Raw genomic sequence first — 17967 nt, 5'->3', positions numbered from 1 at the left:
TGCCCTCACTGTCTCCCTCCCTTTTCACAGAAACACACACACACACTTGTAGACCACATCCTGCAGTCTGGGCCCAAAGCATGCAGATGTTTGATAAGTTAATTCAACTTAAACTTATTTACATAGTTTCTTCTGAATTGACATCTTTTGAGCTGACCGAATTAACTGCTGAGGGTTCGCTCGACTTATTAACACAACTTAGTATACTGGTAGATTTCCCAGCATGCATTGTTTCAGATTTACAACTCTCTAAAGACTCTTACTTTTGTAGATTGAAGAAAGCAGACATGATAATGTGCTGACCATGATGAAAGTTTGCCCTGAATTCATTTTTCCACCACCTGTTACCACCACCACCACGTTTGAGTGTGTGTACTCTGTTGCAAAGTTCTCCGTATTAAATAAAGAACTGATGAAATGAGCAACCTTTACACAACAGTCTACAACAGTGATGTTGTAATAGATGTTTAACTAACAAAGGAGTTCACTAAATTAACAAATAAAACATGACAAAAGTTACAAAACAGTGTAAATTAAGCTGAACTCATTTGCAAGTCCAAACAAATACCAAGGAAGGTAACAATTTAAGTGATATTTTTCAAGATATCATCTGGTGTTAGAATAACAAATGGTATATTTGGACTAACATTTTAATGCAGCTCGTTCACTCAGATTTTCAAGTTGTGACACGTTTACAGTGTTATTGGAGGAGCCCTGAAAGATTTCAGCTAATTTAATATAAAGTTAAAAAGAAAAGCCTGTTTGCTTAACATGACCCGATTAGTGCACCACTCCAAAGACTTTTTGTATTCCTTTGTATTCCTTCTATTCCTTGCACTTGAAAATAATAAAATGTTTTCTATCAGCCAAATTATAACATGTTTTGAATATACAACACTGACAAAAACAAGCTATGAAACCTCTCAAACCTCCCATATTCAAAAACAACAATGCCACATAGAAATCTAGTGGTTCAGGGTCGACGGGGTTATAAGGTCATTTAGGTTAAACATCTGACAGACTGTAGAGTTTTTAGAGAAGCACACAGCAGTGTGGATTTGTACTGACCTAAATTTTGTGCAACAGTACCACCTTGTGTTTATGGTTTGCCATTTGCTGATGTTGGCACACACTGACACTGATTCACCCTTGCATCCATCCATTATCTACACCTGCTTAGTCTTCTTTAGGGTTACTGGGATCTGCTGGAGCCTATCCCAGCTCTCTTTGGGTGAAAGGCAGGGGTACACCCTGGACAGGTCACCAGTCCATCACAGGGCCACATAGAGAAAAACAACTCTTACACTCACACTCACTCCTATAGGCAATTTAGAGTCACCAATCAACCTGACATACATGTTTTTGGACTGTGGGAGGAAACTGGAGTACCTGAAGAAAACCCACACAAGGACAAGGAGAACATGCAAACTCTTCACAGAAAGGTTCCTGCCAGGTTTCAAACCAGGAACCTTCTTGCTGTGAGGCAACAGTGCTAACCATTCATTCTGCCAACCCTGAATCACTTACACAATAAGTTCACAGTTCCATAGAAGTCTCAGTCTTATAAAAATAGCTTGATATTTCACTTACTTCTACTTTCCCATTAAGTTTCTCAACCACACACAAACATTCAGGCATGCCAGCGTCTATTGCAGCACAGCTGAGGTGAAAAGGTTGGCAAAGGAGAATTTGGAGAGTTGTTGATAATCAAAGGAAACTGGAGTGCGCAGAAAAAACCATGCAAGCACAGGGAGAACATGCAAACTCCACACAGAAAGGCCCATGCCAGGTTTCCAGGAACCTACTTGGTGTAAGGCAGCAGTGCTAACCACCTAGCCACCATGCTGTCTGGTTCTGTTACATGTAACTCTAAATGTTAAAACATCTACCATAACAACGTGAAGTGACCTGAAAGTACTAAAATCCAGGTAAAGACAGAGAGTGCATGCTAACATGAACTATTTTGATGTGTAATAATGATCCAAATCTACTAAGATTGATGGTGAATCAGCAAAGCCTACAGTCATTGTCTTAAATCACTGATCTCATGCATTATCTCTTCAAACACATGTACTATAGCAGAATTTGTGCTGTAAAAAATGGTGATTGTACATCCCAATATTTTCAATAGCATCCATTTTTTATCCTGGACATATCACAATTTAAAGTTGCCAAATAATCAAACCTGCATATCAGTGGACTGTGGGAGGAAGCCAGAGTACCAGGAGGATATGCAAACAGACTTCAAAGTAAGAACCTTTTTTTGTCTGAGGTGAGAATGCTGATCACTGCACTGCTATGCTACCTTCTTTTCTAATACGTTTTGAAAATGTTTTGTTTCTAACATATGTATATATGTTGTGACAGATCATACAAGAAAATCTCCTGTACGTTTTCAGACTGTCATACTGTTTTCCATCAGCCAGATTATAACACGTTTTGCGTCAACAATATTTGAACAGACCAAATAGTGATAGTGACCAAAAGAAGCTATGAAACCTTTCAACTCTCGTATATTCAAAACAGCTGCTTCAAATAAAACTATTTTAAGTGTTGTTTACATCATTTTAAACACATCCAACTATTATCTATACCCGCTTATTCATAACCAGAGTCACAGGGATCTGCTGGAGCCTATCCCAGCTCTCTTTGGGTGAAAGGCAGGGGTACACCCTGGACAGGTCACCAGTCTATTGCAGTGTTTAAAACACATTTCCCTTCAATTCAGCTTGGTAATGTTGTTATATTTGGTAAGTTTTATGTCTTATGTCAGTATACATACAATAACCAGGCATTTTTATGACAATCTTATGGCTCAGGATAAACAGACTTATAAGGTCATTTATCTTAAACATCTGAAAGACTAGAGTTTTTAAGAAAGGAATACAGAAGTATGAATTTGTACTAAACTAAATTTTGTGCAACAGTACCATTTTATGTCTGTGGAGATTCTCAGTTGTCCAGGTGAAGTTATCTAGAGGTCGCGTCATGGCAACTGGAAAAAAAAAATGGAAGTCTAGTTGCCATGATTCAACCTCTAGTACCACTTTATGTTTAGGGTTTGCCATTTGCTGATGTTAGCAATCGCTAAACTTTAACTTGCACAATAAGTTTGACAGTTCCATAGAAGTTCAGTCTTATAAAAATTACTCGATATTTCACTTCTACTTTCCCATTAAGTTTCTCAACCATAATTGCATTGACCTCTCTGTATCAGCAAATGGCAAACTTTATTTGATACACAAGCCAACAAGGACAGATGCATGCACGCACACACAAACATTCAGGCATGCCAGCGTCTATTGCAGCACAGCTGAGGTGAAAAGGTTGGCAAATGAGAATGTGGAGAGTTGTTGATAATCAAAGGAAAATTTCAGTTACAACCTGAAGATGAAAGTACCTTTGTTATTATAACATAACATAATCCATTAAATCAAGGTTCTGTTACATCCATCCATTATCTATACCTGCTTACTCCTAATTAGGGTCACAGGGATCTGCTGGAGCCTATCCCAGCTCTCTTTGGGTGAAAGGCAGGGGTACACCCTGAACAGGTCACCAGTCCATCACAGGGCCACATAGACAAACAGCAACACACACTCACACTCACTCCTATGGGCAATTTAGAGTCACCAATCAACCTTACATACATGTTTTTGGACTGTGGGAGGAAACTGGAGTACCTGGAATAAACCCACACAAGCACAGGGAGAACATGCAAACTCCACACAGAAAGGCCCATGCCAGGTTTCCAGGAACCTACTTGCTGTAAGGCAGCAGTGCTAACCACCTAGCCACCATGCTGTCTGGTTCTGTTACATGTAAAACATCGACCATAACAACGTGAAGTGACCTGAAAGTACTAAAATCCAGGTAAAGACAGAGAGTGCATGCTAACATGAACTATTGTGATGTGTAATAATGATCCAAATCTACTAAGATTGATGGTGAATCAGCAAAGCCTACAGTCATTGTCTTAAATCATTGATATCATGCATTATCTCTTCAAACACATGTACTATAGCAGAATTTGTGCTGTATAAAATGGTGATTGTACATCCCAATATTTTGAATATCATCCATTTTTTATCCTGGACATATCATAACCTTTACAGGTGAACCTAATTTGACCTTCTCTAAACTTTTGAAGGCACATGTCCAACTGTTCAGTGTTTCAGTAGTTATTACATAAAATGCTGTTCACTAACAAAGTGATTAACCGCAAAAATCACAAGTGTCCGATCCATGAATCAACCACTAAATGTTCTCGTTCAATGACAGTTTGTATTTAAACAGTCCTCTTCATCATGCTGTTCATTTTGACATCATGAGACCAAGACGACACCTAACAATTGACCAACAGTACTTGGCCATTGTGAGGCTTCAAACGGGATGTTCTAAACACCAGGCACTTTTAAAGGAGGTGAGAGGCACCCAAGTGTCACATCAGCATGGTCTGAGTGCTAGACAACCTGCAAGGGTACCTGACCACACCACCAGGCACAGGCATCATCATCTTACATGGGCCAGGGAGCATTTGCACAGGACAAGGAACCAGTGGGCCTCACTGCTGTTCTCTGATTAAAGTTGATTCACACTGAGCAGAAATGATGGCCGCCAACGCTGTTGGAGACATCAAGGAGAATGCTATGCATCAGCCACCGTGGTCACCAGACAAGCCTTTGGAGGTGGTGGTGTTACAGTCTGTGCGTCTAGCTAATAAAGAACAGCCCTGCACCTTTTGAATGGTACTGTGACAAACCGATACCTGAATAACATCATTAATCATTGTGTCCCTGTATGAGCAACACAGGCCTGATTTCATCTTCATGGATGACAATGCCCCAGTTCATCGAGGTCGCCTCATCAGGGAACAGCTGCTAGATGCTGGGGTACCTCAAATGGAGTGGCCTGCACTTCCTCCAGACCTGAATCCCATTGAAAGTATGCGGAGTTATAGTATAGAGGGTCGTAATCCTGCACCCCAGAACCTCAATTGCCTGAAGCCAGCAATTCAAAGAGTTGAATGCCAGGCTTCAGCAGACAATAAGTCAATTTATGAACAGCATGACACGTCGTTGTCAAGCCGTAATCAGTGTTCAAAGACACAAGTTATTGAGACATTGACATTTTTTGTTGTGGTATACCCACCAGTTAGCTTTTGTTTCAATAAACTGTTTGAAATGCACCCTTTTACTTAAATGCCCTATTTTCATTATATATCACTGTAGCATAAACTTTTAATATTTTCCATAAATTTCACCCAAAAGTTGAATATCCCTAAGTTCTTGTGAATAGCGTATGTTATGACAGATCACAAAGAAAATCTGCACATTTTCAGACTGTGTCACTCTGATATTCATAGAGCAGAGGATGTCAAGCCAATTATGTCCGACACACACATCCACCTCTGATTAAAATACACCAACACTGTGGTTTCCAAACCTGAGTCAGTTGCATGAATCAGCGCAATAATTTATGCAGTGTAGTATTACTGTCAGCCTATCCAAACTGCTGTCTAGGCTCTTTGTTTTTCAGGGTGATCTGACTCACCATATAATCCAAATAGATCAGGTCCTCAGGCAACATAAAAAACAAACAAACAAAAAAAAAAAAACTCTTTAGTCTTAAACTGTAGTTTTGGTTAATGAGATATTAGCTGATGTCCAACAGTGCCATGGTGTGGTCAAAATGGGTAATCTGGTTTCAAAAATTGACACCACTGGAGAAACTGTTTTACTTCAGATTTAACAGCAGACAGACAAGGGGGGTGTTTAAGGGAAGACTAAATAAACACTTAAGCAGATTACTACACATACTATCATCACTGGTTTAAATATAGCCTGGAATAATTTGAGGATAAGGCAGCAAAATCAAGACAGTCGAAGGTTATGTTGAATAATCCAGGAGGACTACAGGCTAACTAAGAAAACTTGTTTAGTAGGAATAACTTTACTCCAAAATAAAACTGGCATCTAAAGCAGCAGCTACAGATTTATATGCATAACAGGTCATCTGAGACACTGTTACCATTGCCATGGACACAATGAACTTATTGAACTTTCAAGTTAATTTGTGATTGAATTTTAATTCTGTCAAAAGATGAGACTATATCTTGACTGTATCTGTATTATGTATAGTACAATGCATCTAATAAACAGAAAGAGTTGTCAGATAAAAATAATTCACCTTGTAATGTTAACATGCACTGGACAAGATTAGAAGCCACTAAGACGACTCGTCCTTTACAACAACCCCTGAACTCAGCTGTCTTTGTGAAGTTACTGATTTAAGAAAAACATTATGTATGTAAGACTTGAAAAATGCTGCACTAGTCAGTCCCATCAATATTACAATTTCAAAATGAACCACACCATTTTAATTAAATCTATACTGTATTGAATAAATGTCAGAGAGCAGTAATGTACAATAGAGACTCGAAACAAACTTCAGACTGTAAGATGCAGGGTAAAAACTTGTGCGTGTTTATAGCTGAAATTATTAACAGGACCATAGATGATGATGGAAAGCATGTCCTTAGGCACACTACACATAAGTAAAGGTGCAAGTAACAGAATGTCCTGCAGTGCACTGCCCTGACTGATAATGGTTGATTTTAGATCTTCCCAGGGAAACTTCCATTCTCTATCTGTTCATCCCATTTAGCAACCTGCAAGACACATCAGAGGAAAATATTAGCCATACCACAACAAAGTGTACTGTTCATGTCACAGGAGAAAGGAAAGAGACAGCTAAGGAGGCAGACTGTATTCACCTAATGTTTAAAATTTCAAAGATGTTATTGGAGCAAAAAAAAAAAAAAAACCATATGTGTAATCGTATAGCTTACCCAGCCCATGGGACACAAGCTTTTGTAAACCCTCTTGTACCACTCACAGGGAGCCACATCCTGGTCTTTAGCTGACAGGGCCTTGCTGCACCTGTGGAAGTCTGCAGCAAAAAAATTAAAAAAAGGGTTGTTTTACTCATCTGGGACAGTATTCACACTAATAACGCCATAAACACTTAACTGACAAAACGATTCAACAAATATATTACTTAACACTACATTACTACCAATAGAAGTCACACTTCACCAGCTATTTTATTGAAAATGTTCTTCATACCTGCATGTCTAATGGTTGATAATGTTTAGTAAACAGCCAGTTCTACTTGTTGTGATGCACTATCCAGATCATCCATATGGAAACTAGGCTTTGAGCTTAGCAGCCTGAAACTTACAGACAGATCCTGCTTTATAGACATAAACCCTCACCCAGATAGTTCTGGAAACAGTTACGGGTCTGGTTGGTGTTGGGGAATCTGGCGTCAAAGGGAGCAGTCCTGTAGTTCTTAATCTTCTCCTCAATAGTCTCAGACATCTTTATCAGCTTCTCTCAGACGTGTGCGACCGACACTGAAAAGACGCACAGGCTCTTTCACTTACATTATATGTTACCTGAAAACAGTCACGATGTCTAACTTGGTGGTAAAATCTAGGTAATACTACAAATAGCATTGTGATTCAAGTTAAAATTAGTTTACCATTGTTTACAATTATTTGCTACTACTCAGTATTGTCCTCACGATAAACCAACACAAGTTATACATCTAGCATTCACATGTCAGTTGGCAGAAACAAATATTACAGCCAGTCTCTTAGGTTAGCCGTGAATACAAGTTAGCACAGTTAGCACTGCTAATGCTAACCTGTTAGCTCACTGCTAACTCGTTAACGTATCTGGATTTAGTTGTAAGCTAAGACGTGTGAGAGCGCCTAGTCATTACTAGGCTTTAGTAAACGAAACCACCACATAAGCTAAAAAAAAAGATAAGATTCATAGCATATTTTGTTGTAGCCAGCTAACCTTGGGACGTCTCTTTATGTGTCCTCGGCGACGCGCAAGGGATACTGGGATATCGGGTTGTGCGCATGCGTCTGCGTTTTAAAGACTTCAGAGTCCCCGTATTGGACTTTAGGTCCCAGGTTTCTGTAATTGCTTTATCTAGATTTATTGCATTGTAACCACTATGATAATTATTACTACCATGTCTTCTCCTCTGTGTAGAAATGATTATTGTTATTGCAGCAGTAAAATTATCACAGACTAAATGTCTTGCAAGAAGCATAAACAAGAACTCATCTGACTCAGAGGAGAAATTCACATCTTTCATTTAGTCGCCACTAAGCGACCTGTGTTGTGACTGAACACACACACACACACACCACTGACTGTAGAACCGTAACATAAAAGTCCAACGTAAAGTTTGACCTTTGGCATTGGCCTGTGTATTTTCAGTTTTTGTGAAGTCACAAATAATTAAGTATCTTTTTTATATTTGAGAATAACCAAACTCAAAAGTACTGAAGGTCATGAAGTGTGATTATCATGTTAAAATTACTGTTCATTGAACAAAAGCACTTTGAAACAGTGCTGGAGCCTCTGAAATGAGTCAAAGTTATTGGTGAGTTGTGACGTATTCAGTCTAGGAAAGCAGACTCCAGCCAGAAGTGGGACAAAGTGACAGTCTCCTTTCTCGTTCTATCAACATCTTCCTGTCAAAGACCAGGTCAAAGATCACAGGTGTCTCCGTCACTCCACCGAGCTTCCTGTCCAACTTAGTGTGTTTCCTTCATTCCCTTCCAGCAAAACTTCAAACTGGACATTTTCTGTTGGTGTTGTGATGCACTGTGATGTTTTTTTCCTATAAAAAAAAAAATTACAACAAAGTACAGGATAAAAATATCGATGTTCCTGAAAATCTGTTGTGGCGCTTAGATTGTGATTGATGTAATTAAACTTTATTAGTGTTAAATAGTGACATCACATTTTTGTTTAATTCAGACAAACCAAAATATAGATATCTAGATTAATTTACTGTGTACAACAGAATTAAAAATACAGTGTACAAGTTCTCAAAGCCTCATGTATCTGTAAATTCATTCTTCTCTTGCTTTCTACCAATCTCTCCCTCTCTCTCTCTTTCACTCAGTCAGGATATAGGTGTTGTCCAGTGAAAAGGAAGGAAATTCTGTCACTTAGAACAATGGGCCTGTTTCTCTATCTATAGACCCAGAGAGGCTGAGAGCCAGAGAGAGACAGGGAGCAGACAGTGTCCACTTAGAGAAAAATAGTGAAGTAAAAGTATTTTAGCTAAAAGAAGACCAAACAAATGGATGATTATGATTAGGGATGTGTCCGTCGATGTGTGCCAGGTTTAGGCCTTTGAAAATGGCATTTTGTCGTGGGGAGAAGGAAACATGCAAGGTTAATAGGTTACTTTGAGCTGCGTGTTTGCAATTTGTCGGCAACAAATCATCATAACACATTATAGAGTGAACAGAAGTAACTGTGGGTAAGTGTTTTTAAATTTTACTATCTAAAAGCATTTGAACCTGTTTCTTCATTTGAGATTTTTTGTATTTTTAAAGTCTCAACTGCATAACCTCTGACAGGATGCTTACCAAAAGTAGCCATTGTGGGCAAGATTTGCAAGGATTATGTTGCCAAAAGCTGATATAATACAATGATTACCTTCAGACTTCCAAATTCCACCTGAAAAGTGAAAAAATGGTGGAACTGTGATAGTAACACTGAGATAGAGTAGGAGTGGGGTTTTTCCCTGTCACTGCGACAGCTGGACCTGACTACCACAAAACATATTTCCTGTATGAGAATGGGGACTATACACAATCATTTTCAAAGACTGACTGGGCTGAGGGGGGTGGGGTTTTAATGTTTTTCTGTTTGTTTTCAACATGTTGACAACCTGCTGCAGGTATCCTGTTGATATTTTTTTATGGTGACATCATTTCATTGTTATATTGTTCCAGTCCTGGCATTGTTGCAGCACTTTTCTTATTCCTCTATCTCCAAAGACAGATCATAGGAAACATTGACAGTAAAATAAAAAAAAGTGCAGATTTATGATTTATGATTTATGAAGATTTAAAAAGCCAGATTTCTCAATTCCTTTCTGACAGATGGAGGGGTCGGGCAGTCCTCGCTTCAGAAAGTTGCATTTCCCTGTGGGTCTGTGGATCAACTCACCCAGGAAACACTTTGCCAAGTTAGGTGGTCGCTGGCCAAGCGCTGTCTCTGTCAAGTCAGTCTGAAGTTATATTAAAGTCACATTTCTCTTCCCATTTTGCTTGTATTTTCCCCATAGCAGCTCTAAAGTCAAACTACTTTAATGCAAGCTATTGTTTAGTTAGAATTCAGTGCCTGATAAGTATTGTTGAATGAACATCTTGTGTATTGATGTATCTTATCTTACTTCCACTATCATTAGTGCCCTTTCAATCCTTAATCTTTCCCTATTTTATTTTTATCCTTGTTATTTGTCAGTCATAATTCACAGCTGACTGCTCCCTTCCTTTCCCCTTCCCCTCTATCCATCTGTCTTCCCCTGCTCTGTTGTTCTCAGGTCAACTACCAGCTCTGACGCAGCCTCTCTCCACGAGGCCCCCTCTGCTCCTTCCTCTTCCCTTTCTAACTCCACCCCCTCGCTGGCTTCCCCTACCCCATCCCCATCTCCTTCCCCGGCCTTTCTCAGGCCGCGGCCAGCTGCTCCACAGTCCCGGACAAAGCGCCTTTCCCATCTCTTTCTACGGGGGCGCTCCAATAGTGACCGGGACCGGGCAGTGGGCGAGAGGGAGAGAGAGGTTTGGGCTCATTCGGCTGCCCCCTCATCCCACCATTACTTGCCCCCGGCCTCATCCTCTGCCCCAGGCCTAATCAAGATCTATGGGGATGCCCTCTCCAGTGGAGCCAACTATCGTTCCCTGCTGGCCAACATTCATTCTACAGCCAGGCAGCTCATTGCGCAGGTCATCACTCGTTACACTGAGAGAGAAAGGGAGGAGACAGATGATACAGGTGAGAAAGAGGGAAATTTTCCCTCACGTGGATCTCTGCTGCAATCCATTACTTGGAACAAATTGTGCAAAAGATTTTAACCAATTGGGAATGACTTAATATAAACACAAACAGCAGTGTTATGGAAAAATAATTATCCCCTCTTTCCCCTTACATTACCCTGTAGTTCCCCAGAAATACAGCCCCGAGGACTTCCTGTTGTGTGATGTCATTGGAAAGCCCATCCAGCAGCCAGATGGAGCTATCAAATGGGAGACAGAGTGCCGGAGAAGTGTTGCACCATGGGAATGTCCCTTGTTGTTAGTGGACATGTGGCGGCCTAAGGATGGATTTGAGCGCCGCTTTGAAATTCAGAGGAAGGAAGACTACGAAAGAGAAGAAAGAGAGAGGGAAAAGGAGCGGGAGAGGGAGGGAGAGAACTATCAAGGTATGTGTGCAACTCAACAAACATCTGAGCATGTATAAGGATAACACAGGGTCAAACTGACCGAAGCTCTGATTGTTTTTCTGGGACACAGGTGTTCGTTGGCGGCGGAGCCGGATGTCATCAGGGAGTGGAGTGGAGGATGGTGAGCGTGGTCACCGTGGAAGGAACACAGAGCTCAGGAGGAGCATCAGTGACATGAACCTGAGTCTACGGCGTCGCCAAGGCAACCATGTCAGCAATGATCCACATGGCTCTGGGAACCGAGCTAATAACAGTGGAGGATGTCAGGACAGGAAGAACATTGTGAGCATGATCAATCCACAGCCTGGAGAGGTAAAGAAAATTAAATATTAAGGAAAAATGTAATTTATTTTTCTATTGATCTCCTAATCTATAAGTCTTAACCTGTTATTTTAGATAAGAGCCTCAAAAGCAGAAGCTAAGGTTGGATGGACAAACCAGCCAGCAGAGGATGAGAAGGATTACTCCAACTGTGACCTGGAAGTGATGTCACAAAGTCTGATCCTTCCACCCACAGACCGTCCCTACTTCCTGTTACTGCAGGGTTATGATCAGAGCAAGGCAAGACATGCTGACAGATGATATCACACTCACAAACAACACCCACGCACACGTACGCTATGTAAACACATGAACACAAACTAACTCAGATGTGGATGTGCACATAGACTCTATAGCAAGGTAAATACACTGTGATGTGCACATATGCAAACTAACAGACGTGCTGTAGAGGAGTTGTGCAGAAATAAGAGCGTTCACACACCCTGTACATGACATCATACCTGCATGTCTGTAATCGCCACATACCATCGGGGTTTCCATCCCTTGACAAGCCGCTCCCATTCAGCATCCAGCACAAAACACCCTCAGAGCAGTACAATGCCTCAACATTTTCTCCATAGAAAGCACAAGCCCCGTCTGTGTGCATCACTCCATTTTAAACAATGACCTCACACAGGTCTCCATTGTAGCAAACTGTGACACACTTCATACCTTATCAACCACCTTCTATTCAGCTAAACATCTGATGGAAAACGGATAAAAACCACAGCACTTAAAAGATCACAGACCTCCCTGACTTTCTCGTTCTCTTCACTTTGTGCTTTGTTTAGGATTTTGTTTTGTACATCATGACGGGACATATGCATGTGTTTGGAAGAAAGCCCACAGTGAGAGAAAGAGAGAAGGATAGAGAGAGAGAGAGGAAGGGAAAGAAGGCTCTCAAGGTAGAGACATTCCTCTCTGCTCCTGACCTTTTGGCCAGACACTTATTGGTGAGGAGAGACTCTGCTGTTCCCGAGACGCCCACTGGACAAGGTACAAGCAACACCTCAGCAGGGTCTGGAGTATTTATGCTATGATTCGACAAAATGTTTGCAACTGAAAAGACAGATAGCTATCACAGTATTTGATATATTCTGTCCTGAACTGATTTGATTTTATCCCAGCTCTGATGCGGCCCTTCAGAGGAGGTGCAGTCACACACAATGGAGTGGCTCTTTACAGGGAGACAATCCTAAAGCCTGGGGATGTGATTGGTCTGGGCAACCACTTCCTTTTCCTTTACCGTGACCCTCGTGTGACTCCAGCCCCACCACTGGCATTGACACTGCCATGGCAGGCTGATGCCTCCACTACCTGCTGCCCTTCAGGGCTGGTGGACAGACAGGAAGCTCTGAGGCAGTATTTGGGATGTACTGAGGCAGTTTTGAAATTCCACCCTCGTCAGGCAGATACTTTGTTACAGGTGAGACAGGAAGATAGTGAACTTATATAAAGTCAACAGTTTATTTATCTAGTGGAGACAAATTGCCTTGATGACATATGTTACGTTTATCCCTCATGCTTCTCTTAGGAGATAATCTCCAAAAATTCCTCTCCAGACTCCGGTGGTGGGCCTTTGGCTCCTGCTTATCTCCTGTCAATCATGATAGATCATGCCTCTAAACACCTGGACCCCGCTCTCACTCCACAGATATTACTCAAATCAGCCAATCTAATTAAGGAAATTGTCTGGGTAAGTGGAAAAACTCAACAGCTCAAAATATCCCTAACCCTAACCCCCTAACGGCTCTACCCTCATTTACTGTTGTCCCTCAATGTAAGAAAGTATAATAAAGAAAACATACTAAAAACATCTTCAAGCAATACTAAGAGTCTTCAACACACAGATCTGAAAGGTTGTACTTATCACTTGAGCATAGTGATGCTTGAGTGGAGCTAAATTCTAATATAAAAATGCGAACATGCACAGAGTAACACTGCTAACATGCTGATGTTAAGCAAGTGTAATATTTGCCACATTCATTATGCAGATCATAGTCAGCATGCTGACATTAACTAAACACAAAGTCATTCCATCAATTATTTAGTCATAAATTGGACAAATGGATTAGATTGATTTTGACCTGATGATGGCGCTAGATGAAAAGCTAAAGGATCACCAAAGTGTAAACAATTACAACCATTTTAGTTTAACATGTTAATCTTGCAACATTTGCAAATTAGCAGTGTTATCACAGCCTGATCTAAGGGGGATGTAAATGGACCAGATTTAATGACAAATATTTTGGTCTGTACCAGAGTGGTGGAACCAACCGACAGAATGCCATCCAAAGGGCCATGCCACTGAAACACTAAAAAATAACTTCACATGAATGACATTGGATTTTTAATCTCAGAGGTACAAAAATGCTTCATCTATGGGGCCAGAGAAACATGAACCTTTTTAATAGAGTACTGCTTGGCCAGGACCAGGCTTAAACCAGTTTGGCAATAAAACATCAGGTAGGTGAACTGAGAGTGTCACCTTCAGTCAGACAGAAAAACCAGCAGACAGACATATGCCCCTCATTGTGGCCTGCTAGGCTGTGTACACGAGTGAGGATGAGCTGATGTCACTTCCCTCCTGCTGGAAAATGTGCTGTAATTGTCCTGGCTGCAGGGCTAGACTCGACTCCCCCTCCTCCACCCCCACACTAAGCTGAGATGTTTCTCCTCTCTTCTGTCTCCAACTCTCTTTGCAGGATAACATTAAGGAATTTGGGGATAAGCATCCCACACAAAAGTAAGAACATTTTTGTTCTACGTCATGTTTCCTCTGTTTAGAGATCTCTTGCTGAGTGATTCATGAGACATTTCTACTTGTGATGTTATGTCTTTGGTAAATTTTTGTGGTGTGATGAAAACAGTGAAACTTTGCAATGTTGAAAAATGGTTCAAATATAGTTGAGTAATAATAACTCAGTCTATTTTTACACACAGTATGGTGTGTTTCTTTATTAAAGCGCAAACAAAACACTGACAGGAGAATGTTCACAATAATTTTATAGCTAACAGAACTCTGACATTATTTAAACGGCAGTTCCGCAGAACAAGAAGGTGAAATAAGCGTGCCGAATGTCCAGAAACTGTCATCTGACCTCCGACCCCTGATGTTCTGGATGTCAAATGCCACAGAGCTCCTTAACTTCTTCCAGGTGAAAGTCGAAACAATGGAGAAAGAGTGGGAGTTTGAAGGTGAGAGCGACTGGAAAACAATAAAAATGACTAAACCAAATACAAATGTTAGAAAATATGACATTTTAGTAAATACTAGAGGACTTTGGCAACACTGAACTCAGATGGTAAAACTGACACAAAGTCAGTAACTGTTATGATCATTTCTTTAAAGCACCCGGTGATCCAGTTTTGACAGCAGATATGGACACCTGCTCAGAGGCACTGGCACAGCTGGATGATGTCATTATGCACACCTTCCAGCAGTGTGTGTATCACCTCACCAAGGTAAAAAAAAAATGTCCTAAAAATGTCCAAAATGTCCAAAATCCATATTATCTATACTAAATACTAATTTATGTACTATAGTTTACATTATATACTGTTTTAGAAATCATACAAAAAAAGCATACAAAAAAGTCACCATACTGAAATAATACAATACGTGTGATGGAAAGCCACTGCAAATTAAACTTCACAAAGAGACAGCAAAATATCTTTCTTAAGACTTAATACTTATTTTTGTTGTTTTCCAAGATCTCTCTGGAGCCCTCACCACCACACACAATTTATTTTAATTTTTTCCAGCTGCAAGTAGCTATTCCATCTCCTTTGTGCTTTGCATTGTGGGAGAACAGTGTGTATCAACAACACAGTCAAAAAATCGACAGTATTTAGCATATTGTCCTTCTGCTTCGAGTGAACTGTTTATCACTATTTCAGCATTAACACACCACGTATGAAAAATATGCTTAAGATGAGCATGTAATATGGATTTTGGGACTTGTCTATCGCTATTAAAGGCTTCCATGCTTAAATACTGAAGCAGGTGTAATGTTTAACATTTGTGTAAGTTAGCATGCTAGCGTTTGTTCATAACTACCAATCACAAAATACAGCTAATGAACAACAAAACTTGTGACCCGATGATGGTGTTTCAAAAAGACAGGGGACACCAAACTTACTACAGTTAATCCTGGGGTGGACATGAATGTCTGTGTCATTCTGTTTCATGAGAATCAACTCCAAAGTGGCCAAAACCTTTCTCTCTTAACTATAAAGTCAACTACATGGCAGTACTGGAAGAAAATGCAGAGGATCACCAAAGTCAGTAGGTTCCTTTGGTGGTCATGAATGCCAACAAAATTTCATGACAATTCATGAAAGCATTTTTATGATATTTTGGTCTTTCCCAAAATGGTTAACCAAAGAACAAAGACACAAATAAAAATTAGAAACTCTCCACCTTCCATATATTCTCTTCATCTTAATCCACCCCAATCCCTCCCCTCCTTGTCCGCTTTTAATGCAATTTTTTTATTTCTCATTTTTTAAACGCTATCTCAAGTTTCTGTCCTTTCTGTCCACAAAGACCCTGTACTCACTCCTTCCAGCTCTCCTGGACACCAATCCATTTTCAAGCGAGGAGAAAGAAAAGGAGAAGGATGGAACTCGAGGTGCAGAGGAAGACGAGAAAAGAGGAGAGGAACAGGAGGTCGATGATGTGTCTGCTTTACCGCCCAAAGTTGCCGGGCTGGTGGAAGTGTATCGCTGTTCCCTGATGCTGTCGAGGGAAGCGTGTCTGTCCCCACCTCTCACCTCCCAAACCTTTGGGTACCTCTTCTTCTTCACCAACACCTCCCTGCTCAACACCTTGCTGGAGAGAGGTGAGAGGGCAGAGGTTAAAGTGAGATAATGTTAAACAATAAAATGTGTGTAACAAGTAGAGAGGAGTCATAAAGTTATTGACTTGAACAGAGAAAGGGTTTATTACATTATATGAACATTTCAACCATAAAGAAAAAAAGCATGTTACTTCTTTCAAATTTTAGATCATCTCACTTTAAAGATGAGTTTTTTTGGACTCACATCTTCATATGGGATGATGTGATAAGAAAATATATGTGGGATTTTTAAAAACATAATTATTTTTATTCATGTTTGATGGAAACTAAAATCTTTTTTTTCTTTTTGTTCCTCGCACATCCACTTCTTTGTTTTTTCAGATGGGTTGTTTTCATGGTCCAGAGCGGTCCAGATCCGAACAAACTTGGACCTGGTTCTGGACTGGCTACAGGGGGCGGGATTAGGAGACATTGCTTCTGAGTTTATGAAGAAACTATCAGTCACAGTCAACTTCCTGTGTATTCCCAAGACTCGACTTATTCAGGTAATGTAGTTACATGTGCAGTGTGCCTGCTTAGCCCTCTGGCCCTTCTCTGGGATAATTATTTCTTTCCATAAACATTTTGTCTTATAGTCATCTTGGGCAAGTCTGCAGGAAGACCATGTCTTGCTAAGCCCTGCCCAGCTGCACCACCTACTAACCCATTACAAGCTGGGGCCAAGCAGAGCCCCACCAGGATCCTGGGCTCCTCCACCAGGCACTGAGCTCAGTGGAGGTAATAAAGAAATCAGTAAAAGAGTAATAGTTCAAACATGCAACTGAAACAATGAGACAATGAAAATATTTGAAAATTTGTTTCCAATCCTACTTAATCTTTTAGACATCTTTGAGAGCTTCCTGGATCACCCTCCACTTATTCTGCCAAATGAGACACCACGCCTTGACCTCTCTCAGCCAATCCCAAGCCCTGAGCTCCAAAAGGAAGTGACACGTCTCCGCACCTTCTTGTGGGGACTCGACCAGGATGAGCTCCCTGCCAATCAGAGGACTCGGCTTTGAGGCAGCCCATATTTGTCTCTTTATGGACGTCTCAAAGAAGTAAAAAGAATATCACCAGAAAAGGCAAACAGCAAACCACAGAAAATGCAAAGTGGACTTTTTTTTTTTTTGTCTTGATGTTTTTTCATGATATTTCTATATCAATTCATTTATTCGCTTAGATAGTAAGTAAGAAACTGTATTTGGCTTTGATATGTCTTTATAGATTTTATTTTAAAGCAGGGAGTAAAAGCCCCTATCAGTTGGGCTACATAGTGTTACACTTTACATGACTGATTTACTTGGCTTCCATGTATGTTTTAAACCTATTTGTTTCTAATAAAACACTGAATTCTAGTCTAAAAAAGCTACACTTTATTTGAAAACCTTGTTCCCCACAGCACGGCCCCCTTGGCGCTTGGCACTCATCTTCAGCTTCAACACCAAAGAAACATTCCACAAGGTGGCGATGCAGG

The 17967-nt window shown here is 40.5% G+C and overlaps 2 protein-coding genes across 3 annotated transcripts; one reads left to right on the top strand and one right to left on the bottom strand.

The window, feature by feature from the left end:
• Positions 1 to 5732: 5732 nt before the first annotated feature.
• cox6b2 (cytochrome c oxidase subunit 6B2) lies at positions 5733 to 7933 on the bottom strand. The gene is made up of 4 exons (XM_026317591.1): positions 7869 to 7933; positions 7277 to 7417; positions 6851 to 6951; positions 5733 to 6670 (listed from the first exon to the last, which is right to left on the bottom strand). Exons 2-4 carry the CDS (start codon positions 7380 to 7382, stop codon positions 6617 to 6619), a joined length of 261 nt encoding a protein of 86 aa, XP_026173376.1. The 5' UTR covers positions 7383 to 7417; positions 7869 to 7933; the 3' UTR covers positions 5733 to 6616.
• A 1146-nt stretch (positions 7934 to 9079) lies between these two features.
• On the top strand, positions 9080 to 17848 carry rasip1 (Ras interacting protein 1). Of its 2 annotated transcripts, none has more exons than XM_026317446.1 (16): positions 9080 to 9357; positions 9986 to 10071; positions 10429 to 10880; positions 11047 to 11307; positions 11399 to 11640; positions 11725 to 11889; positions 12441 to 12645; positions 12777 to 13075; positions 13184 to 13345; positions 14355 to 14395; positions 14693 to 14847; positions 15002 to 15114; positions 16199 to 16493; positions 16833 to 16996; positions 17087 to 17228; positions 17334 to 17848. In XM_026317446.1, exons 2-16 carry the CDS (start codon positions 9986 to 9988, stop codon positions 17510 to 17512), a joined length of 2961 nt encoding a protein of 986 aa, XP_026173231.1. In that variant the 5' UTR covers positions 9080 to 9357; the 3' UTR covers positions 17513 to 17848. The 2 variants fall into 2 exon arrangements, with proteins under 2 accessions (XP_026173231.1, XP_026173230.1); XM_026317445.1 differs by having other exon boundaries at positions 9986 to 10107.
• The last annotated feature ends 119 nt before the right edge of the window (positions 17849 to 17967 follow it).

The sequence above is a fragment of the Mastacembelus armatus genome, chromosome 16 (assembly GCF_900324485.2).
Source record: "Mastacembelus armatus chromosome 16, fMasArm1.2, whole genome shotgun sequence".
NCBI lineage: Eukaryota > Metazoa > Chordata > Actinopteri > Synbranchiformes > Mastacembelidae > Mastacembelus > Mastacembelus armatus.
This window is presented reverse-complemented; position numbering and strand designations above follow the sequence as displayed.

Coding starts and splice junctions, on each gene's coding strand:
- cox6b2 (XM_026317591.1), bottom strand. CDS start 7,382: ATGTCTGAGACTATTGAGGAGAAGATTAAGAACTACAGGACTGCTCCC. Junction 6,952..7,276: donor CTGTTTCCAGAACTATCTGG/GTGAGGGTTTAT, acceptor TTTTTGCTGCAG/ACTTCCACAGGTGCAGCAAG. Junction 6,671..6,850: donor GCTTGTGTCCCATGGGCTGG/GTAAGCTATACG, acceptor TGTGTCTTGCAG/GTTGCTAAATGGGATGAACA.
- rasip1 (XM_026317445.1), top strand. CDS start 9,986: ATGGAGGGGTCGGGCAGTCCTCGCTTCAGAAAGTTGCATTTCCCTGTG. Junction 10,881..11,046: donor GGAGGAGACAGATGATACAG/GTGAGAAAGAGG, acceptor ATTACCCTGTAG/TTCCCCAGAAATACAGCCCC. Junction 14,848..15,001: donor GAAAGAGTGGGAGTTTGAAG/GTGAGAGCGACT, acceptor ATTTCTTTAAAG/CACCCGGTGATCCAGTTTTG.